At 40.7% G+C, this 24,718-nt stretch overlaps 1 protein-coding gene across 9 annotated transcripts in view; it reads left to right on the top strand.

Moving 5' to 3' along the window:
• The window catches only part of CIT (citron rho-interacting serine/threonine kinase), a 150,594-nt gene that overhangs the window by 7,773 nt on the left and 118,103 nt on the right, over positions 1 to 24,718 (top strand). For all 9 annotated transcript variants that reach the window (XM_075898125.1, XM_075898127.1, XM_075898130.1 and 6 more), the window contains exons 7-10: positions 1,167 to 1,260; positions 6,311 to 6,514; positions 9,662 to 9,815; positions 21,731 to 21,911. In XM_075898125.1, coding sequence (XP_075754240.1) covers positions 1,167 to 1,260; positions 6,311 to 6,514; positions 9,662 to 9,815; positions 21,731 to 21,911 — 633 coding nt within the window. The remainder of the gene's footprint in view (positions 1 to 1,166; positions 1,261 to 6,310; positions 6,515 to 9,661; positions 9,816 to 21,730; positions 21,912 to 24,718) is intronic.

The following is a 24,718-nucleotide window of genomic DNA, read 5'->3' on the forward strand; positions in this document are numbered from 1 at the left end:
GCTGAAGGCATTAAGTTTGATATAAATTCTTAAGCTAATATGAAAGGATGGCTACAGGTAAGTTCATTAAGTTGTTTTGTATTATAGAAATATGAAGACATTTTGCAGCACTTGAGTTTGGATATCTTGGCACCAAATAATAAAATCGACTATTTGAACTGTTAACCGTTATTGAAGTGAGATGAGTATTGTGGAAGAATAAAACCAGATAGTATGTTACAATACCTGGGTGAATGTATGCAGTAAAAGAATTTCTAACGAAATCATCACTATAGGACATGTTTGGCATTACAATTTGATACCTTAGGTGTTCAGCCCTATGGACCTGTAATAGGTATGTTCCAACCAACAGCAGCTGTTGTGTGTAGGACAACAACTTACAGACTTTCAGCAGCTGGAAGACTCCTTGGCTTTAAATGGAGTTTGAAAAAACAAATTAAGTTGATTTTATGGTTTTAGGTTGAGATCCATATGATGTTTCCTTGCCATTTAAGCTCAACACTCTGGTGTGTCATGGAATGGCGATGCAACACCAGCTCCTCTCTTCCCTTTTCTTTCTGCTGAAAGACATATATTTGTTGGTTCCTCTACCTTCCAGTGGGAAAAACTCAGTAGTTGACTGCCTAAAACCCAAGTCATGAGTGGAGCAACAACTGGAAGTCTGGACCCCACAGAATCCCTATGTAGGGTTTTGAAGAACAATATGCATTTGAGTAGACCCAGAGGGTGGGTCTGGACTACAGGGTTTTGTTGACAAAAGTGGACTTTTGTCGACAAAACTATACCTGCGTCTACACTACCGCCGTGTTCTGTCGACAGTAAGTTGACAGAACGTGGCAGTTTTGTCGACGGCTGTAAACCTCATTCTATGAGGAATAACGCCTTTTGTCGACAGAATTCTGTCAACAAAAGGCACTATTGCATCCACACTGTGCTTTTTCAAAAGAGAGCATCTAGACTCTCTGTCGAAAAAATGGCTTGCTTTGTCGACAGAACTGGCTGTAGTCTACTCGCTCTTTGTCGACAGTATCTTTCAACAGAGCTTCTGTTGATAAAAGCCTGTAGTCTAGACGTACTCAGATTGAATAGTAAGGAGATGTTATGTAGAAGTGAACAGCTACTAACTAGTGTAGAGAGATTATTGATTTTGTTGTTCCTGCTTACAGAGATATCAAACCAGAAAACATTCTCATTGACCGACTAGGACACATTAAACTTGTGGACTTTGGGTCAGCTGCCAAAATGACAACGAACAAAATGGTAATAAAGTGTCTTTAAATTTTCTCTATATCTTGTTTGGATAGTTCAGCCAAAAATGAAAACCAATTTCATGTCCATTCCTGACTTTTGATACTTTATACTTTTCCATATGATATGGAGTGCTAATGATAATACTTTTTGTCTTTGAATATGTTTCATTGCTGTAGGTAGGTCTATAAACAGATTAGCTTATACAGGTTTTCAGTCTGAGGTAAGGCAAGGGCAAATCTTTTACGGTGCTTTCCCTTCTCATGGTACGAAGACTGTGTTTCAGTATGAATTCATACTTTAAAAGATTTTCTTTGCTATTGATTTTCCTTTTTTTCCTCTAAAAGATGTAGTAAAAACCCTTTTATCTGGCACTTCACCTATCAGCAAGCTCAAAAGATGGCATTTCTAATCTGCATAAAAAGCCTAGTTCATAGCGCAGTTGCTAAAGGATTGGTTGGGGACTGGGGTGTGGGAGGGGCTGCAGGGCATGCTCTGGAGGGAGTTTGGGCCCAGGAGGGGGCTTAGGCTGTGGTTGGGAGAGGATTGGGGTGCTGGATGGGGGGGACACTCACCTCCACAAGTGGCTCCCGTCCCTGCTGTTGCTGACGGAGATGTGGCTAAGCAGTTCTGCATTTACATTGCCTCTATTCTTGCTTCTTGAGTGCTGACTTTGCAGCTCCATGCCCATTGGCCAGGAACTGCAGTCAATGGGAGCTGTGGGGAGCAACACCTTCAAATTAAGGCAATGTGCAGCAGAGCTGCCTAGTCTTACATCAGTCAGGAGAAGCAGGGACACGGAGGGGGTTGCTGGAGGTGATCACCTTTTCCCATTTGATATTCCAAGTCCTTCTTGCATCCCAAGCCTCTCCTGGAGCCTGTGCCCTGCAGCTCCTCTAACATCCTTGCCCCGAACACAAATTCCCCCCACACTCCAAAGGTAATTGCCATTTTAAATTTCCCAGTATACACTGTTCTACCAGCATGCTGAGAAAGGGTTTTTACTGTATTTTGCATTGGTATGACAAAAGTTTTCACTAAAATATTTGAGTGAACCATACTATTTGACTACATGTATCAGATCTTTCAGAAATCCAGGACAAAAATCCCCATAGAATTATAGAATTGGAAGGACCTCTAGAGGTTATCAAGTCCAGTCTCTTGCACTCACAGCAGGGCCAACCACCATCTAGTCCATTCTTGATAGGTGTTTGTATAAACTGCTCTTAAAATCTCCAATGATGGAGATTCCACAACCTCCCTAGGTAATTTGTTCCAGTGCTTAACCTTAACTTAAATTTTTCCTAACGTCCAACCTAAACCTCCTTTGCTGCAGTTTAAATCCATTGTTTCTCGTCTTATCCTCAGAGATTAAAGCCAATAATTTTTCACCCTCCTCCTTGTAACACACTTTTAGATACTTGAAAACTGTTATGCCTCCTCTCAGTCTTCTCTCTTTCAGACAAAACAAACCTAGTTCTTCCCTCATAGAATCATGTTTTCTAAACCTTGAATTGCTTTTGTTGCTCTTCTCTGGACTTTCTAATTTGTCCCCATCTTTCTTGAAATGTGGTGCCCAGAACTGACACAGTGCTCCAGTTGAGGCCTAATCAATGCAGAGTAGAGGAGACAAAATACTTCTCATGTCTTGATTACATCACTCCTGCTAATGCATCCCAGAATGATGATTTCATTTGTGTATGTGGGTTTTTTTTTAAAGTATTATACTGTTGACTCTCATTTAGCTTGTGGTCCACTATGACTTCTACATCTTTTTCCACAGTACTCCTTCCTATGCAGTCATTTTCCATTCTCTGGATACATCTACACAGTACAGCTATTTCAGGATACCGGAGCTACCCTGAGTCTTAACAAGATGCCCATTATTTCAAAATATTTTTTGAAATAATGGGCACTCAGCATATCTGTAACCCTCTTTTCATGATGGTTAAGGGATATCTCGAAACAGTATGTTGTTTGAAATTTGGCGCTGTGTAGATGCGCCAAATTTTAAAATACGCTATTTTGAAATAGAATCAAAATAAGATACGCAGTTTACATTTGTCCTTACTGAACCTCATCCTGTTTACCTTAGACCATTTCTCCAGTTTGTACAGATCATTTTGAATTATAATTCTACTATCCTCTAAAGCACTTGCAATTTCTCCCAGTATTATCCACACACTTTATGAGCATATTTTTCGATGTCATTATCGCACCCATAGGTGAAGATACTGAGCATAAGTAGTCCCAGAACTGATCCCTGTGGAACCCCACTTACGCTCTTCCAACACCCTCAACTCGAAATAAGATACACAATTTGCGCCACGCAAATCGTGTATCTTATTTCAAATCTATTTCTAAATAGGCTATTTTGAAATTTGGCACATCTACACAGCACCAAATTTTGAAATAATGCACTATTTTGAGCCATTCCTTATCCCTTATGCAATGAGGTTTACCGGGATGGTGAAATAGCGTGCCTGTTATTTCAAAATATTCTTCAAAATAAGAGGCAGTTTTCTGTAGACGTGAGGTAGCTATTTTGGGATACCTCTGATATCCTGAAATAGCTGTGCAGTGTAGATGTTCCCGTACTGTTTCTCCCTCTTCACTGAATAATGGATATATCTTGTCCTCAGTCTTCCACTTGCTTCTAATGCATTTTTTAATGTCTTTGGCTAGATTAAGCTTGTTTTGTGTCTTCAGCTTTCTGATTTTGCCCCTACATGTTTATGTTGTTTGTTTATATCATCCTTTGTAATTTGATCTACCTTCCACTTTTGTAGGACTCTTTTTTGATTTTTAGATCATTCAAGATCTCTTAAATAAGCCAGGGTGGTCTCCTGCCATACTGTCTATCTTTCCTAAACAGTGGAATAGATTGCTTTTGTGCCCTTACTGCCTTTTTGAAAACTGCCAACTATCGTGAATTGTTTTTCCTCTTAGATTTGTTTCCCGAGACTGTTACTTACCAACTCTCTAAGTTTTCAACAGAATGTCTTCTTGAAATCTATTATTTTTAATTTGCTGTTTTCCATCATACTATTTCTTTGAATCATGAACTCTCATCAATTCATGATCATTTTCACCCAAGCTGCCTTCCACTTTAAGATTCTCAACCAGTTCCTCCTTGTATGTCAAAATCAAATCTAGAAAAGTGTCTCTTCTTATAGCATTTTCCACCTTCTAAAATTAAAAAAAAAATCTCCAGTACATTACAAGAACTTGTTGGATAATCTGTGTCTTGCTGTGATATTTTCCCAACATATGTCTGGGTAGTTGAGGTCCCCCATTGCCATCAAGGGTGTAAAGGATTTTTCTGCAGCAACACCCTGGCTTGTCAACATACTTAAACATGTGCAGTACTTAAGCAATTGGATAGTACAGTGGATTTCCTTTCTGAATCAGGATTAAATGTATTCAAAGTAGGGATGTAAGCAGCTAGTTGAGTAGTTGACTACTTGATAAGCATATGCTTATAGGGCAGTTGAGTGACTACTCAACTAGTCACTTCCCCCACCTTGCTGCCTCTATTAGAGGCAGCAGGGGGGCTGGAGCAGGAGCCAGTTCTGCCCTGAATTGTCTCTGCTGGGAGGCAGAGGTGCAGCAGGGGACCAGGTGCGAGCCAGGAATCATCTGTCCTGGCATGCACCCAGTCCCAGATGCTGTGCCTCTGCTTTAAAAGCAACAATGCTTTTAAAGCAGAGGCACAGCATCTGGGACTGGGCGCATGTCAGGACAGCTAATTACCTGCTCGTGCCCGGTCCCCTTTTGCACCTTTGCCTTTTAAATGTAGTAAGAGCCAGGTGGCTATTACTATGTTTAAAAGACAGAGCCACAGCAGGATTAGCTCCCAACCCTGAGCTAACCCTGTTGTGGCTCTGCAGTTTCCCCCCTTATCAATTAATCGAGCAGTTGATGGAAATTCTATTGACTACTCAATTAGCTGATTAAACAATTCAATATCTCTAATTCAAAATTTGCATGAGGATGTCATATCTTGAACTGTAGTGATATTCCAGTTTTAAAAGTAGTCATATTGTAATCTTTTGGGGTTAGAGTCCAAACACAATTCTTTCAAATTGAATAAAACCTTGTTTATGTTTAGCTATCTTTACAGGATGTTTCTAAACTTAAAATACTGCAAACATATTAAGAGGTGGGAATTTGAAATTAAAATATTGAGGTATATTATATTTATATATAGACATTTTTTGACTAGAGCCTGTTTTTATTGTGTGTAGTTGGAATTTATAGAAATAGCCTTTTTTATCACAATCTTCCCTTGTACATTCTACTCTTATCTTCCAAATCTTTGCTTTCTCAGAGTCCCTATACTTTTTTATTACCTTTTATGTTCACTCTTTTCTTCTTTCTCATGTCTTCATCCTCTTGGTTACTGCATTTTCTCCCCTAATGTTTTGTTTCATCCTTGTGCCAGTAGTAATGTGAAAATGACTATAATTCTGGTTCTTGAAGAATCTGGTCAGAGCTCTTGAGAGACTAGGATTCTTGTAACTTTTAGTTTACTGGTGACATATGCAGAATGGAATGGTAGGGGAGAATGATGGGTGTCATATAGGGCAGGAAAGTCATGCTGAGCAATGTTGATCCCTAAATTTTACTTGCGCATGAGAATTCAGCTGCATATTCCTATTAATGTCAATTAATGTTGCATAACATGCATAACGCTTAAAACATCAGAGATTAGTGACGTGGTATCTCATATTTTTTTTAGAATGCAATATTCTAAGTCTTGGTTACTTCAGTTTTATGTGGCTTGTAGTAACAATTAGCTATTTTAATCTGTTAAGTCATTCCATGTGATGAATAATTTTATGGAAAGTTATTTTCAGTTTCCCTACCACTGTAACTACATGCTAATTACCTTGCTCTCTGATTCTTTTCTGAGAATGCTACTACCTCATACATTTACTCATAAACAGGGGTGTAAAACCAGATGTCTCTCTCTATAAGCAAGAAGAACAAATAATTTCAGTGCCAGGAAAATAACTGAGGGCAAGACTTGTAACTTCACAAGCAATGTCTTTATTTGCAGGTGAATGCCAGGCTGCCTGTGGGCACCCCAGACTACATGGCACCAGAGATGCTAGCTGTTTTGAATGGGGATGGTAAAGCTTCATATGGCCCAGAGTGTGACTGGTGGTCTTTGGGAATCATTGCTTATGATATGATTTATGGAAAAACTCCATTCACTGAAGGAACTGCAACAAAAACATTTAATAACATCATGAACTTCCAGGTAGAGCGGCCCTTCCTATATTTCGGGATTAAGAAGACTAGAATTGAAAACTACTTTTTTCTACAGTTGGAAAAAGGAGGTTCTAGATGTCTGTTATTTTGTCACATTCTAAGAGTTCCATGAAATATGCATTGAAAATGTTTCCCTTATTCTCCTTGAATATATGCCCATCTTTTAATGATCTTAAGTTACTTCATTAATTATTATAAGAATTGTCTAAAATAAGTCTGTGCAATAGGTCAATTAACAAAGATTTCTCTGTGTTGTGCCATATTTTTGTTAAGATCTTTGATGCACGATGAAATTGGTACAGAGAACCTATTAGCAAAATACTAATGACAGGGCTACCATAAGGTGGGTGCATAATCTGTGGGTCTACACAATCTTTCTCAGAGAGTAGTTATTAATGGTTCACAATCATGCTGCAAGGGCATAACAGGTGGGGTTCTGCAGGGGTCTGTTTTGGGACTGGTTATGTTCAGTATCTTCATCAACAATTTAGATCGTGATGGGCAATAATTTTTTGCCAAGGGCCGCTTCAGGAATTTTTGAAGTGGCTCCAGGCCGCACTGGAGGGGACAGGGACAGGATACTTCCTTGCTTTCCCACTCACAGACCATGATTGGCCTGGGGGTGGGGGAGCATGTGAAGTCTTTGTCCCCTCCCCCCAGAAATTCCCCCTAGGTGCCCAGGCGCCTGAGGTTGGAGGAGACTTGACATGCTCCCCTTTCTGCCCTAGGCTAATCAGGAGTTGGGGATGGGAGAGTGTGCAAAGTCTCCACCCACCCTGCCAGGAGTGTGTGGCGCTTCTAAGAATTGTGCTCTCCTTGCAGGGCGTGGGAAGGGCGGAGGAAACTGCGCGCTCCCCGCACCCGTAGGCCAATTCTCTTTTCCTCTTCTTGCTGGTCTCCTCCTTGGACCCTACTTTATATAGTGAAACTTCAATCCTCCTTAGCAATACTGTAACCAACTATTTTAGTATAATTTTACTAACCAATCACAACATAGTGGAACAGAATTACCTAATCAATCATATCCCACCACCTTCATTTATTTACACCTAACAAAATTAATTATACACAGATAGAAACAGTTACAAACCGGACAGAGATCACACAGACAAACAATAGGAAAGTGAGGACAGTAATCATAGAATGAGGATTCCACAACCTCTACTATTGGTAAACAGTTTCTTGCCAGACGAAATGCTGATAATTAAGTTTTCTTTACCCATCTTGATATCTGTTTCTTTATCTGGTGACAGTGGGTATCATTAGGACAGAATCCTTCTCACAGTAACACTATTGTAATGAAGTTTAGATGGAATATGAGTATGTGATTCCAGGCTTTATAACTAATGGCTGCTGCTCTTCAATCTGGCTGCAGAAGAAGGCTTTAGTTTAGGCCTACCTAGATGGCTACACGCCTTCCAAAACGGCTACAGAAAAGCCATATTGTTACATACCAAGCTGGGAGGTATTGCAAGTCTTTTGGAGGAGAGGGTCAAAATTCAAAATGATCTGGACAAACTAGAGAAATGGTCTGAGGTAAACAGGATGAAGTTTAATAAGGACAAATACAAAGTGCTCCACTTAGGAAGGAACAATCAGCTTCACACATGCAGAATGGGAAGCAACAGTCTAGGAAGGAGTACGGCAGAAAGGGATCTAGGGGTCATAGTGGACCACAAGCTAAATATGACTCAATGGTGTGACACTGTTGCCAAAAAAAGCAAACATGATTCTGGGATGCATTAACAGGAGTGTTGTGAGCAAGACATGAGAAGTCATTCTTTTGCTCTACTCTGCGCTGATTAGGCCTCAATTGGAGTAGTATGTCTAGTTGTGGACACCGCATTTCAAGAAATACGGAGAAATTGGATAAGGTTCAGAGAAGAAAAGGGACACGATAGCAGCTTTCAAGTATCTAAAATAGTGTTACAAGGAGAAGGGAGGAAAAATTGTTTTTCTTGACCTCTGATGATAGGACAAGAAGCAATGGCCTTAATTCGCAGCAAGGGAGGTTTAGGTTGGACATGAAGAAAAACTTGCTAACTGTCAGAGTGGTTAAACACTGGAATAAATTGCCTAGTGAGGTTGTGGAATCTCCACCACTGTAGATAGATGTCTGTCCAACCTGATATAATATATCAGGGATGATCTAGATCACTGGTCACCAACCAGTAGATCAGGATCTTCTGGTAGATCTTGGAACCTTTGACAGGTGATCATGGCTGGTTTGGCCAAGAGGCTATCAAGTGCTGGCACTTCAGCTACTCCTCCCCCTTCTGCTGCACATCTCCTACCCTTTGCCTTGACGCTGCCTTCTCTCACCCCAGGAGCCTTCTGCTTGCTGTGTGGGGCAGGGAAGGGAGAGGAGGGTGCTGAAGTCAAGGTGCCCCCTCTTCCACCCTGTATCCTATCTCCACGGAGCGGGGGCGGGGGTACAACAGGACTTAGAAGGGAGTTTGCTGGCTGCTTTTGGGAGTGGTTCAGGGCCAGGATAGGGGTGAGTCTGCCTTAGCTCCACTGCACCACCACACAGGAGCCATCTCTGGGGTAAACAGTGCCCAGCTGGTGCCCACATCCCAAACTTCTACCCCAGTCCTGAACTCCCTCCTGCACCCCTGCAACCAAACACCCTCCCAGAGCGTGCACCTAAAACCCCTTCCGGCACCCAGCTGCCTGCCCAAGCTCAGTGCCCTTCTCGCACTCCTAATCCCTTAATCCAAGACCAGAGCATGCACCCCAACCCACTGCCCTTGCCTAGTGAAAGTGAGGAGGATTGGGGAGGAATGGAGGAGGGAGTGAGCAGGGGCGGGGCCTCGGAGAAAAGGCATAAAGGAGGCTGGGCAAGGGTATTTGGGTTTGAGATAGATCCTGGATTGCACTTAAATTCAAAAAGCGATCTCATGCTTAAAAAGGCTGGAGACCACTGCACTAGATGGTGCTTGGTCCTGCTGTGAGGGCAGGGGACTGGACTTAATGATCTCTCAAGGTTCCTTCCAATTCTAGTACTCTATGCTTCTATACTTTCACTTCCATCTTAACCTTAAAGCTTTGGCATATCTCAGGTTAAGATTGAACCTAACAGCTTCAGATTCTGTTTTCCTATTGAGTAAAAAAAATATTTTTATTTCAAATGCAGAGGTTCCTAAAGTTCCCGGAAGATGTGAAAGTCAGTAATGAATTTCTTGATCTGGTCCAGAGCCTGCTGTGTGGGCCGAAGGAGAGATTAAATTATGAGGGTCTCTGCTGCCATCCATTCTTCTCTAAAATTGACTGGAATAACATCCGCAATAGTAAGCAGAATGACATTATATTAAATATAGGTCTTTGATAATATGTGAGTATGAGTTAAATGAGTATTTCCTGAGTATTTGAAGTGACTGATCATTAAAAAAGAAAGTCTTGTATTATGGCAGCAGAAATGTTTTGAAGAATGATTTATTTATTCTGTTTTATGGCTAGCATATGTTAATATACTGCATGTCGTAACCTGAAAGGTGAAAATTTAACTAAAGAATGATATAAAATACAAGTGTACTACTGCAGCACTTCACCACTCCATCCTACCTAAACCTTTATTTTGTTTTTGCTCTGTATTTTCTTCATCATCACAGTAGTAATCTACATTCTATTATTATTATTATTATTATGCTGAGACTGATACCCTCAAATGGGCTACGTCTAGACTACATGCCTCTGGCGACATTCCATGCCTGGAATGAGGTTTACCTGGGTGGTCGACAAATGCCTTTGATGTCGACACCCGCGCGTCCAGACTATCGCGCTGAGCCGACAAACAGCTGATCGGCTCAGCACGGCAGCCATGTAAATTTAAATGAAGCGGCGATTATTTAAATCGCCGCTTCATTTTCCTATGCCTGGTAGCCTAATCTACATGCCTCTGTCGCCAGAGGCATGTAGTCTAGACGAAGCCATGATTATTTGTCCTCTTACTTTATGGATTCTCATGTTGAATATTGACTGTCTCCTTCTTTCCAGCTTAAAAAATCCTAAACTTTTATAATAGCTATTCTATCAAAACTGTTGGGTTTTACCTTCATAATATCATTAAGTTTTAATTGAGAAGTTTCTTGTTATTTCAGCATGTCTGGTGCAGATATTAGCTCACTCTTCATCTTTCTCTTGAGTGATTAGTTTTGGTTCACCAGGTTTTGTTCTCAAGATTCCTATATTGATTGAGTTTAGACCTTAATCTTTTCAAAGGTACCTTTGATGCTGTGGAAGACAATGAGTTGGAGTGTGTTTCAGTGCCACCTTGGCAATCTGCTTATCTGGTATTCTGACAACTGCCCAAATTAGTTGGTGTTGTCTTGCCATTTCACAGAAGAACAATGATGCTGACATTATTTAGGCAGACAGCTTTGGGGTCCTTTTGAATGTCCAAATAACCATGCAAAGAAAAAAGGCACTGGGGTAGAAAAAACATGCCCCCCAAACCTTCAGGTCTGTTTTCATCTTTAACGGGCCAGAAGATTGTGCCTTATTCTGGTAGATAGATATAGATCTAACCATGGTGAGATCAATACTGTTGTGACCTATAGGCTAAATTATTATGACTTTTATGAAGGAATGAAGCCAGACCCCATGAAAAACCGGAATTGGTACAAAACACAGCAGAATCACTCCTTTTTATCAACAGACTAAATACATCATCCCGGTGTTTTTGCTGTCTTTACTTGTTCCCTAATTAACTAAGTTTGTTTAGGTCTATGTCTGACTTACTGTTCAGAACCACCAGAAGTTAGCTTCCTGAAAGATTGTCACTTTCTCCATCTCCCTGACTTCACATGACAGTTGTATTCAACTAGGGTAATGACACTGTCAGCCAGTGGTGGGATACTTGTTAGGTCAGGAAGTAGAACATTCACAGGAGCTAGATAGAGCCTATGGAACTTGCTCCCATGAGTTAATGACCAGGGACCTAACCACTTTCAAAATGTAAAACTTGTTACTTTGAATTGTCTTTCACTAAATGAGTTTTATATGCTCAACCACATAAATAATCACCTATAAAGCAATTAAGCTATTTCTCTTTCAGGGTGAGAAGGAAGAATGAGGTACTGTTAGTATTTGGGAGGTATTCCATCACTGTTGTAACTGAGGCTATGTAAGCGCCTAGATAATTAGCCTAAATCTGCCCCTTTCAGCTTAGAATTTGTGCTGATAAACTGACCAAGAGCATCTTTTAATTTTTTGTTGTTATGGGAACTTACAAAACAATTTTTAGTTTTGTATTTAAACCATATCTTCTTTTCCCCAGAGACAGTCACTTCTATAAAGCTTCTAACCTCCATGGTTCAGGCAGCAGGAATCTGAAGTTGGCTTTTAAATGTGGAAGCAGAGTGTAGCTCTTAAGTAAACCTCCAGATCAGTTAGTTGAATCTGCTCCAGTGGATGTTTGAAAAAGATTTTTCTTGTTAGCTTGCACCGTACTAGGATCATACTAGTAAAAAATAATAGAGGCTCTCTGCCCTGTAGTTATTTACTTTTGCTCTTTAATGAAGTTTAATGCCCCAGAACATTCGCTTCCAGATTGCATGTTGATTTACTTGATGTAATTAGTGCAAAAGGTTTGAATTGTGTCTTTAGTATCTTATCTGAAATAAAAATCATATTGGAAGCCAGAATAATTATACTTATCCTTCAGTTAAGTAATATTCAGGATTTAAAGTGAAATGTTCTGAATTTTCCAGTCAAAAGTATGTTGAAAGAACCTAGAATAAGAGAAACAGAAGAAACGGTGTATAATGTGTTGCTTGTTTACTGGTCAAAAGATTGCAAATTATCCAATATGCTTTTCATAACTAGTTTCATGTTTCATTGTTTTTTAAATTCAGTAAATTAGCCATTTAATTTGAATCAACTAAAACTTATTTTCATGAAGGACAGTTGAAAAGTGGTCAGGAGGTTTTTATCTTAATCTAAATCAGTGTCCCTTAAACGCTGGCAACCCAAAGACCCCTACTTTGATTTAATTTTTTTGCAGACATCAAAAGCCCCCCATACCTATTGTTTACCCTAGGCTCTGCCCCCATTTCACCTCTTCTCCCTGTTCCACTCCAGCCTTGCCTCTTTCTGCCCCCTCAACACCTGCTCCTCTCCCTCCCAGTGTCTCATGCAAGTCACAGAACAGTTGTTTCCCGATGTGCAAGAGGCACAGGGTTGAAGGTGGAGGAATTGATCAGTAGGGCCAGTGGCCCTGGATGTGATTCCTTCCCCAAGTGTGCCCCATCCTTGCTCTTCCTTCTTCATCCTTGCTCTCCCCGTCCCTCCTAGCACCTAACATATCCTGCAGAACAGCTGTTCCCTGATGTGCAGAAAGCACTGGGAAGAGTTGAGGGAAGTAAGGGGAGAAATGATCAGCAGGGCTGGTGAACCCCTTAGAGTACCCTCGTGGACCCCAGGTTGAGAAATGCTGATCTAAATACAAGACACGCATGACAAGGACAGTATTTCCTTTGAAGATTGGCCTGTAGTTGTTAGGGATGTTAGATTAATTGAAGTTGTGTAACTGCACAAAATAGTATTGATTACATGACTATTTGATAGTCCCTAGGGGCAGGGCCAGCAGCCAGTGTGCTCTTGGCCCCACTCCCAGGGAGCTCCCTGCCATCTCTTGCTGCTGCCTTTGTATCAGAAGCAGCAGTGTGGGATGGCAGGGGGGAGTTGGTCCCTGAGAGGAGTCAGTTTAAAAACCAGCTCCCTGTGCAGACTGGCTCCTGCTTGTTGCCCATGCTGCTGCCTCTGATACAGAGGCAGCAGTTTGGGGGTGGCAACAGCCTCTGTCTGTGAGGGAAGTGAGCTCCTCATTGACAGACACTGTGCCAGCATCCCACAAAGCAGCTTATATCTGCAACAAACTGGGCCTGCCATAGAGAGAGGTTGCTTTGCGGTAGCAGCCAATGTCCATGGTCCAAGGCTGAGCCAGCATCCCATGGATCAGCCCCTGTCTGCAGTGAACCCAGACCCGTCGGGGACAGAGGCTGCTCCATGGTAGCCTCCACTGCCCCCCTCCTACTCTGCTGCTACCTCTGATAGAGGCAGCAGTGTGTGGGGGAAAGGGGAAGGCAGCTCCATGGAGCTGATATACGTGGGGAAATGACTTTTAAGCCAGCTCTCCCTGCATGCTGGCTCTATGGAACCATCTGCACCTCTCTCCCACCCCTTTCTCCTCCCCTGCATTGCTGCCACTGAGAGGGCATGTCTAAACTATAAAGATTTTTCGAAAAAGGATATGCAAATTCCTGTGGAATTTGCATATGTTCTTCTGATCGCATTTTTAAAAGAGGATCTTTTGAAAATGAAAGTAGTCTGGGCCCTTTTTTTTCCCCCGGGGAAAAAACCCTTTTTCGAAAAAACCACGTAAACCTTTTTTTAGGAAGAGCTCCTCCCCGCCCCAGGGTTTTTTTTCTCAAAAAAACCATGTCCAGACTACTTTAATTTTCAAAAGATCCTCTTTAGAAAAATCTTTGTAGTTTAGATGTAGCCATAGAGAGGTAGCACCATGAGTGAAGGACAGTTGAGAGGTGGTCAGAAGGATACCTGGGTAGTGTCATGCCAGAGGAGAGATCCAAGTGACCCTATTGGTGCTAAAGCACTTGTTCTTCTTTGGTCTGGCATGAAGAATGAGCTCATGGCTTTGGAAGAACACTCTTTTTCTTAATGTCTGTGGACAGTGTAGCCAAACACATAGTGATTTTTTCCTCATCATTATTGCTGTTTCATACAGCAAGCCAAATGTTTTGGCTATGTATTCTTTTTAGCAGAGAAAAGGGAAAGAATGCTCATATCAGAAGATTCCATAAGGGGTTGGAGTAACATCTGAATATGGGAAATTGAAAAGCAAAGAAAACTGAAGCAATTACTTGTGATTTTCAGAAGTACCCTCATGATGAAAGAAAATAGTTTAATAAGCAGGATAAAATGTTAGTAAGCAGAAAGTGAGTTTAGAAGGAAAGGAAAGTTTAGTGGGCAGGAGGAAGTAGAATCATTTTAAGTGTGGCAGTGTAAATGTGGCAAATGTGAAAACGGCTTGAAAAAACACGTATCTTCCTGTTTCTCATTGCATGGAGACTGAAGGTTACTAAGGTATTAATGTAATGTATTTTGTTTTTAAATGGGGGTCTTGAGAACAATTTAACAGGATAAAAGACTCAAAATCATGCATCTTATAATATAGTCATTGTGGAAATGTTTCTCAGAAATTAAATCTAGATAGGAACTTTTCATACTTGTAAGGCTTTATAAGTTCACGTCAAATACTCCAGAATTCATCTAATTTTTAAGCCATCATATCTCCCAAATGCCTTATCGGTCAATTTTTTCTGGAAACTATATTTTTTCTAAAATATTGTTATTTTTTAGATTGGGTGAAGTTACAAGAGGGTCAAAAAGGGTCTTCATCAGATTAAACAGTCAGTTGAGAAAAGAGGTTTTTAAGTTGAATACATGGGCAAAAATGAATTTTGAAGATTAAGATCTGAATTCTTCCCATATATATGGGCTCTGCACATCAGTTCATGCTGCCAGGCTGTGCTGTGGTTCTATTTATTTTAGATCCAAGGGAAACCAGGACACTCTATGGCTATTTAACCGCTTTTTTATTTATTGTGAGCTTTAAGCAGTTAATACAGTTGTGTAAGTTTTACAATCCTTAAAAACAATTACTATACATTTTAAATCTTAAATTCTATAAATTCTAAAGCAATTAATACAGCGAAAAGCAAAGCAAAAGCAAATTACTAAAAGATCTACTATAATACAATAATAAAGCCCAATTCACTTACATTTCACTTGCAGTACCAGGCAGGAGGTCTTGGTTCCTTTTCTTCTCATGCAATGGAACGCCATACACTGGGTCACCAGTATGAAGGGCCTATTTATTTTTAGTTACATCGAGCAGTAGGTGTAGGTCAACCCTGCCCATTCCCTCCCATTGATTGTTCTTACTAAGCCCAATTTTATAGCAAAGAGAGACTTAGTTCTAATAATATTTACCAATTGATTAGGTATTGTGTAGGATACATAAAATGCCCAATGCCCCTATTTGGGGTACATCCTGCTACCTAGGATGTTACCTACACTGTGTGCATAGTTGACAGTTTCATGGCTGCATCTGTACTTTTTGCTTAACAGAAACAGAAGTATCAGTACAAGGTTGCTTGTCCTGTGTTCTTGATATGGTCTCGCGTACCATGCTTAATCTGCATTGTTATTCAAAACATTTCCTGACTTTCACAGCTTCTCTTGACCGTGCCTGCGTGCTTTGGCTCACCAGACTTGAGACAGGCCAGAAATCTGCACTGTGGACAAGGCAGACATCACCATTTATTGCCAAGGCAGGGTTGTGCAGGCTGCCCTACACAGGCATACAGCCCCACATAGTTTGTCATTTCCTTTTATCAGTTGTGTACACCAATACCCATTTTCTGAAGGATGCGTCTCTTAGAGGCAATTTCACAAGGGCCCGTAACAATTTAGCTCATGGAATGCCTACTTGCTATCTACATCCCTTTTTTACATTGTCTCCCAGACAAAAGATGGCTTTTCACACGTAAAATAGAAGGATCTTGTTGAAATGTTTCTGGTATGGCATAGAATGGTTTTAAGAAAAAATTAGGGCATTTTGCCATCTACTACAGTAGTGGTCACCAACCAATAGATCGGGATCTACTGGTAGATCTTGGCACCTTTGAGTGCTGATCCTGACTGGTTTGGCCAGGAAGGTATCAAGTGCAGCACTTTAGCTGCCCCTCCCTTCACTGCTGCACAACTCTTGCCCTTTGCCTTGGAGCTGTTCCTCTCTCCCAACCTGTATTCTATCCACAGAATGGGGGTGCAGGGCATAACAGAGCTTGGGATGGAGTTTATGGCTGCTTTTGGGAGCGGTGCAGGGCCAGGGAAGGGGTGAGCCTGCCTTAGCCCCACTACACCAACACATAGGAGCCACCTGCGGTAAGCAGTGTCCATATGGATCCTGCGTCCTGAATCCCTGTCCCAGTCATATACTCCCTCCTCCACCCCAAGTCTCTGCTCTAGCCTTGAGCCCCCCCCCGACCAAAGCTCCCTTAACAGAGCCTGAACCCCCTCCTCCACCCAAACCCCTGTCCCAGCCTCAGCTCAGAGCCTTTCTCACACTGAATCCATTAGCCCAAGACCAAAGCCTGCACCCCAACCCGCTGCCCCTGCCTGATGAAAGGGAGGAAGGATGAGGGAGGGAAGAAAGATGGTAGATCCTGGATTGCACTCAAATTCAAAAAGTGATGTCCTGCTTTAAGAGGTTGGAGACCATTGTACTATAGTGACTTGTATCTTATAAATTTACTCTTTTGTCACATGGCACACAGTGACAGATTATTTGCATGGTTTATATTGTATGGTAATAGCTATTGGATTTTGTATTTTTTCACTACGATATAGTTGATCTTCAGTAATACATGGTTTGTTTTTTCTTTTTTAATCACCAATTTGGTAGACAGTTACTGAAGCCAATACAAATTGGGGGAGACACTACTGTTAACTGAAATAAACTATATCTTAGGAAGATCTTTGCCTTCAAACAATTAAAAATATGCAAAAGTAGTTTCTTATATAGTTAGTGAATAATTTTTATAGGTAGGATAGGTCTATTGATTATTATAATCTTTTGTTGAATTTTCCATAAATATTATTGAAGGCATACTTGTCATTGGAAAAGCAATATAGATTTTTGACACCAAATAGAATAAATAGATTGTATCCTAGAACAAGACAAGATAAATTTCTATTCTGTAGTTCCACCATATCCCTAGTCCAGGAAAGTATTATTGATTGTATTATTCCTTGAACTTATCATAAATACACATACTAACGTGGTTGAAAAAGTTATTTTTATTTAGTATTATCATAAAGATGATGATAAACTAGATAATCTAATGCAGTGCTTTTTTTGTTAAATTTATCAACATACGACATTCCCTTGCCTCCAAAAGTCATACTTTAGAACAGATGGATGAGAGTTATCTCCTTCATCCGGAAGAGGGATATCTGAGTAAGCAACTGATTTTTATGTAATGTGCAGTACTTTAGAAGTTATTTAAATAATAAACAGCATATGCGGTCATTTGCAGCATATCATAAGCAGAAAATGATCCATGTACCAATCAGTTTTTATAAGCTTGAAGTATCAGGATTAGAATCTCCTGTTTGTAGCATAGTTTTGTCTCCTTTTAAATAAACCTGGAGAGGGAGAAAGTGTCACTGTTTTGACTAGATCTTTAGTCTTGCCAGATACAATGGCATATATTTGCTATTCAGTTCCCAGAGTTTTACTATGACCTATTTTAAATGGCTATTCTTTTTAAAGAAATTCCTGAGAATAGCCTCGATTTATGACCACTTACATCTTTGAATTTGCTAGTCTTCATCTTCTTATTTTGTGGATACCGTAATTATAGAGGGATGAGAATTTTCTGGTTTTAAACAAGCAATACTTGACCAGTCATGGTTACCCGAGGATCATTTCAGAGACATGCACGGTAACCCTTGTTAATGAACCAATGTGCACCCTTTTCCTTAACTTGTTATATAAGCAGCTCCAATCATATTATAGGCAGAGTCAGGGAAGGGAATGCCTTAATCTCAGGAATAAAGGAGTCTAAAGACATTACCAAGTAATAAGCAAAAGCCAACCAAGCAAAGTGGATCTAGCATCTTTTTCCAAGTGTGTCCCTTCTCTCTCTTGTGACTTTGTTCTCATCCAAAGTGGTCTGAAACCTACCTCTGAAGAAATTAATTTCCTGCCTTTCAGTTACTGTCAGCAGTTCTTATCCACTTGCAGCCAGAGGTGTGTTAGTTGAATGACTGTTCCTTTTTTCTTTTCCATTGTTTCTTGATAGTACAGTAAACTTCCGATAATCCGGCACCTTTAGGACCCAGAGGGTGCCGGATTATCAGATATGCCGGACTATCAGAAGGGGGGGCTATGAGGGGTCTGGAGTGGGGTGGGAGGGGATGCCACCCCAGACCTCTCATTGCCTCCCCCTTACGATAGTCCGGCTCTACCCCAGGCGTCCCTGATTCAGCCGCTGCTGGTCAGTTTCAGCAGCAGCAGAATCGGGGATGCCTGCAATAGAGCAGTTGGGGTGCTGCCGGGTTGGTCCCGCAGCCCCGAGGGGCACTACGAGACCAACCCGGCAGCACCCCAGCTGCTCTGCTCCTGGCTTCCCCGATTCAGCTGCTGGTCAGTTTCAGCAGCAGCTGAATGGGGGAAGCCTGTCCGGCTGCCCCAGCACTTCTGGTTTCCTGATGGTGCTGGACCATCAGGAGTCCCGGAGCATTGGATGCCAGACTAATGGATATTAATGTGATATTAAAGTTTGCTTTCTCTTTTTAAAAATCTTATTTATTTCCCGTCTTTGGTTTTCTTCAGTTATATGAAGATGTTGCTACTGAGTACTGTGGTTATCTTGTTCCTCCTTGCTGCTGTTGATATTCCATTGAATGCTATTCATTTGTTATCTCTATTAACATTTTAAGCATATTTGAATTAGTTCTACCACTGCAGTCTGAGCAGAAACTTTTTGAAAACACTCATTAATTGCGAGAAGAAAATTTCTTGCCTTCCATTATAATTGCCTTAGGATGGCTCCCCTGTAAAGTTTCACTACTTTCTGGTAAAAGGTGAGATTTTAGTTCCCTTTTTGCTTCTAACTTTGAGCAAGTCCATTTAGTATTAAACAGTGTGGTCATATATGGAATTATCCACTAGGGCTGGGGAACATTTTATTGGGTTTTGGGGTCATAGACAAGTGAAAAGCAAAAACACAGAAACCCTCACTGACTTGACCCCCCACTCTCACAACTTGGAGGACCAGGGCTCCCCTCGTGCTCGGGCTCAATGGGAGAGGGCACCAACGCTCAGAGACTTATGGGGATGGAGTATGAGTGCCAGCTCAGTTCACTTTGAAGGTAAGCACTGAGCCTTGCTGCAGGATGGATCAAGGTAGATTCGGGGCCAGATTCCACCCTCAGGCTGAATGTTCCCCGTCCTTGTTGTACATCTTCCTTTTCTAAAAGTTAAGGTATATTTTTGGCTATTCTTATAAAGGGAGTTCTAGACATTACCATATCAACTAGATAGTCTTCTCCTTCCAATATTGCTCGGCCTCATCAATCCAATCTCTTTTTAAATCTTAGATGGGAGGAAAAAAAACTTTTAAAGGGTGCCCAAAGGCTTCTGAGCGTTGAAAATAAAATGTATATTATCTGTGTTTCTTTCCCTCTGCCACTCTAACTTTTAATTTTGCAAAGCATTTTGGGATGTTGTTTGCATGAAAAATATTTTATGTAAGGAAGTTATGTTGTACTCTATTGCTCTTGTCTTTGTGTGTGAGAGCGCTCTGTACAGTAGAGCTATAATTGGATGTCCTATTAAGAGAATTCACTCTGTAATACAGTTCACATCCTATTAAATGTCAGTCTATAATACAGTTCACATCCTATGAAATGTTTGCAATTTTTTAAAACAGTAATGTATCAGAACCTATTTGATATTGACAAAGAACATTTGAATGCTCCAGAGAGTGAGAGATAATATAATTTCCTTATTAATGCATATTTATATCTTTGGAGTAGGATGAATGAAAAACTCAGTGTACTTGAAATTATGGTAGGTTAGCTGCATCTTGCCTGCTTGGTGAAGCTTCCTTCCTTTCCCCTTTTTGGAAGCTGTGTCAGCAGGGCTTTCTGGAGAACCACCAATGGAGTATGCATGTTTTATTTAAATTTACTGACTTAAATAGGCAGATTTTTGCTTATTAATGCTGCTTTGGTGCTAGCTTGGTGTTGGTCTGCTGTTAGATTATACACAAATTTGTATAGAAAATTGAGAGTTTAAAAATTGGGAATGTGAAAGAATTTGGCAACCTAGAGGGAGCTAGCAAGCTCCAGCAGTGAGTCATTCTGCTTGTGTCAGTCAGATAAGCATCAGCATCTGTCACTAACGCAGGCAGGTAGGGTTAAACTCAGATCATGCACAGAGTGAGGAGCTGGGAGCCTGCACTGCAGGGGCTGTAATGTTTGTTCCCGGTTCTTCAGTTCTCATCAGCCCTTCAGCTACAGGAGATCTATACTGGATCCATGGTAACGGTTTTAGCACACAACATTTCCATCAGTTTGTAACAATGGGCTGTGTTCTAGTTGCGGACTGAAGAGCTGTCCGCTTCACAGAGTGAAAAAGAGCTTAGTAGAATTGCAGGGAATGAGGACCTGAATGATGAAATTAAAAAAAAAAAATCCTGGGAGGAAACATGTTTTTATGAGGTAGGAATTGCACAGCTGGCTTTTACATTTATTCTTTTCACACGTGCAGCCACACCAGCAGGGATTTGGAGTACTGCACATCATTTAAAAGAACTTATTAATTCTTTTCTTTTAATTAAACTGCAGCAAATACTAGAGGATGGGCTGAAATTAAACAGGCTAATAAGTTAAGATATTTTGATTTAAAATTAGAGTGAGAAGTAGATGATAATTAGTGCCATTTGATACCTCCATTCAAAGCTGATTGTATCAGAGCCAGACTGCAGTGGTGTCCCACCAAGAGTTACAAATTCTAAGCAGGCTGTCTTGGGAAGCAAATCTTTATTTCTTTTCCTCTCTGCTCCAAGAGCTATTGCGGAGGAGGGGAGGGGGTTAATAGCTGCAGCATGTTGAAATCTTCCAGGAGCAAGATTCATTTACTGATGGTAACAAGAACCAGAAATCTGGACACAGAGGATGCTGATAGAGGTGATAGACAGAAATTAGTCCTTAGCTGGTTAGCAAGGTAGCTGACTTTATTCTCATGAATAGTTTACTCCTCTAATTGTGTGATTTAGAGACATCTTTGTTTTTCTAGAAAAATCAGGAGCTAGTAATCTGTAAATAGTAGACCAAAGGTTTTCTTAGCCTGATGCTTTTGTTTTGACTCAAAATACCAGTTTAACCAGCATAGGAGACATTGTGCCTGCAGAATGGTAGCCATGTTGGTAGCTGAAGAGTTAATCTCTTGTTGCTGTAATACGATGTGAGAGCAGCAGCTCAGTCTGCTTGTGTTAGCAAGATTAAAAGCAGGAGCTGCAGTGCCATTGCAAACACTGAATGAATGGGACCGTTGCAGAGCAAACTGTAGCTGAAATTTGTCTTTTCTCCTTGTTTTTTCCACCAGCTCCTCCCCCCTTCGTTCCTACCCTCAGGTCTGATGATGACACCTCAAATTTTGATGAACCAGAGAAGAATTCGCGGGTTTTATCCGCTCCGCGGCAGTTGAACCCAGCTGGTTTCTCGGGTGAAGATTTGCCATTTGTAGGGTTTTCCTTCATCAAGGCTCTGGGGATCCTCAGATCAGAGTAAGTGGGAATTACTGTCTTAGTGAACGGGATCAATAGAAGAAAATCAGGGCTTGTAGTGGGGAGTGGGTGGGGGAGGGGGAACACTGCTTTTAACTGGCCTGTACTCTGCTTTAGGGGAGCTGACAGCTTTAGGCTCTATCTGTTGCTGCTGTGGTTTTATAAATTTAATATTGTTCTCTAGCTTTGTATGGAAACTAAGAAGGCTGGTTCTGAAACTGATATTGCTAAAATTATAATTTGGTTACTTTAGATTAGTTGTGTTTGCTGTTCCCTGTAGAGGAGTGGGTGGTTTGATTTCTGTTTTTGCAGGTCCCTGTAAGAAGGAAAATCCCGTAGAGTTCAGAGGCTGAAGTGTGGGTATGTTCTGTCAGGTCAGAAATGCAGAGGCTGGCTGTTACAAAGCTAGGGGGTAGGTGTGAGGATGAATCAGTGATCCACAGAGGAGTTCTATTAATCCAGGAGTGTGTGCTGATGGGTCAGTGAACCATAGATACAGCTTCACTGAGCTGGCAGTGTGTACTGCTTGGTCAAGTTTAACACTGAGATTGGGCATTGCTGTATTGTGGATGTGTTGTGGGGACACAGAGACAGTGCAGGGGTGAGAAAGTGAGAACCATAAAAATTAGTCATCATTTGGAAAGGAATTATGTTTTCAGACAGAGAACTGAGATAGGAAAAGGAAGAGTGTAAATGGCATCGTGTAAACCTCTTTGACCTGGTAAGTCCTTGGTTCCTGGTGTGAGAGCCAATGAGAAATGCATTAGTGCAGCACATCAGATTGAGGAATCCTTACTCCACTACCAGAAGGCCACACACAAATGCAGTGTTTTTTGCTGGTTTGGTGACTCAACATGCTAAGGCGTTATATCTTAGTTTCAACCATTGCCTTTTTATACTAATACATAGTCCCCATCAGGGACTTAAACCAGATGTCATGTCTCTATCATATTGGCTGTGATGGTAGTTGTTCGTGCTGAATGAGTTGCTTGAGACAGAAGTGTAGAACCAAATTTGGTAGTATTCTTGGCTTTTGCCCATGTTTTGAATCAAGGTTATATGATGTCTATACCAGTGATCAGAAAGGGAGACTGTCTTTAGTGATTGCTCCTCCTCACAGGTGTTGCCTTCATGGTTGGGAGGGAGAAGTAGGAGGTTAAAATAATAGTTGAAAGAGGAGATGTTGACTTTTAGTGAGATATCAGTGGAAGTACTACTGGAGTTGGTAAATTTCAACTATGGATATTTGGGGTTAAAATCTACCTTGAATTGTAAGTGAAATGACTTATGGTGTCATCCTACTCCCTAGTGGACTTGTTCCACATAGCAAAACCAGAATGGCATTATTGTAACTGTCGGTAGAGGCCCAGGACTTAATCTGTATTTATTGCTAGAGGAAGAGGGTTTAAGGTTAAGTCTCAGATACATTGACATACCTGTGTGATAATGGTTAAAGGCTGATCATAATGGGGATGTTGCATGTTGTTAAAGGTATCCATTGCTAAAACTATACTGGAACTGATTAGTAAGATGTGGTGCATGTAACAGTGAAGGATAACTGTTGAAATTTTGTTTTGGGTTCTAATAGTAGGACAGTGAAGGTACAGCAAAAAAGGGTCAATATTAATACGATTGGAGGAATTATGGGTGAAGTTGTGTAAAACTTCCTGATGCAGCTTGGTTTTCTCACACAATTGATCATATATTAAATTTGTTTCGGAAGAAAAATTTATAAGAAGATTCTGCTGATTTCATAGGCTGAACTTTGTATTAGAACTAGATTTTCATAAACTTGTTCTAGATTTACCTTTGGGAGTAAGCAGCTGCATTTTGTTTTGAAAAACAGCTGCTAACTATTGCAAGGAATGTAAGGAGATTTGGGTACATCAGTATTTAAACTCACATTGAATTAGTATTTAAACTAGTGCGATAACTAGTGATCTCCTCAGTCTCAGTGCTAGGATGGGGAATGAAGAAGATTTCTTCTTTATAAACTTATAAAGTGCCCACTGTGTTCAAATAGGACACATTACCTGCCCTAGGAAGCTTAAGCTAATCTTAGACAGGAGTCAGTAAATGAGAATAACCAACAGAAGGTATGATTTTAAAAAATCATTTGTGTACTTGCTCATAATAGGTGGAGTGCTTTCTCTAACAAAGTCTGAGATCCTAACACATTAATACAGAACATAAGCTTTTATTTAAAAATGAATTGTAGTTCTTATGCTAAGTGATGCAGAGCTGGTTTCCTGTGTTTACAGACTGATATCTCTAGTGCCTTTATTGCTGCTCATAGTTTTCTGTAGCAGCAGCAATATATTTTAATTAACAAGGTCCATGTTACTTTCACTACATCCAGGATGTATTATGTTAGTTATTTCTAATAGACATAGGGAAGCTTTAATGCCATTGTACAAGGCACTGGTAAGACCTCATCTGGAATGTTGTATACAGATCTGATCACTCATTCAATAAGATGAATTCAGACTAGAACGGGTGCCTAAGAAGATTGCTAGGATATTTAGGGGGAATGGAGTACTTGTCTTACCAAAGGAAACTAAAAGAGCTGGACTTGTTTAGCAAAATGAAAGCTGAGAAGGGACATGTGATGAGGACAAGTTCTTCAAATTTTTCATAGTAGATAGAGGCAAGGCTAATACAAAATGAGGAATTCTCAGGTTTGGTTGAAGAAGATATTAGGGATATGAATATTGATCAAAATAGTTAACTGGTTAACAATTAAAATTATATTGTGGAACCAGTTAACCATTGGTGGGTATAGGGCAGCTGGGGTGGGGATCTTTCCG

This window comes from Pelodiscus sinensis, chromosome 15 (genome assembly GCF_049634645.1).
Source record: "Pelodiscus sinensis isolate JC-2024 chromosome 15, ASM4963464v1, whole genome shotgun sequence".
NCBI classification, from domain to species: domain Eukaryota; kingdom Metazoa; phylum Chordata; order Testudines; family Trionychidae; genus Pelodiscus; species Pelodiscus sinensis.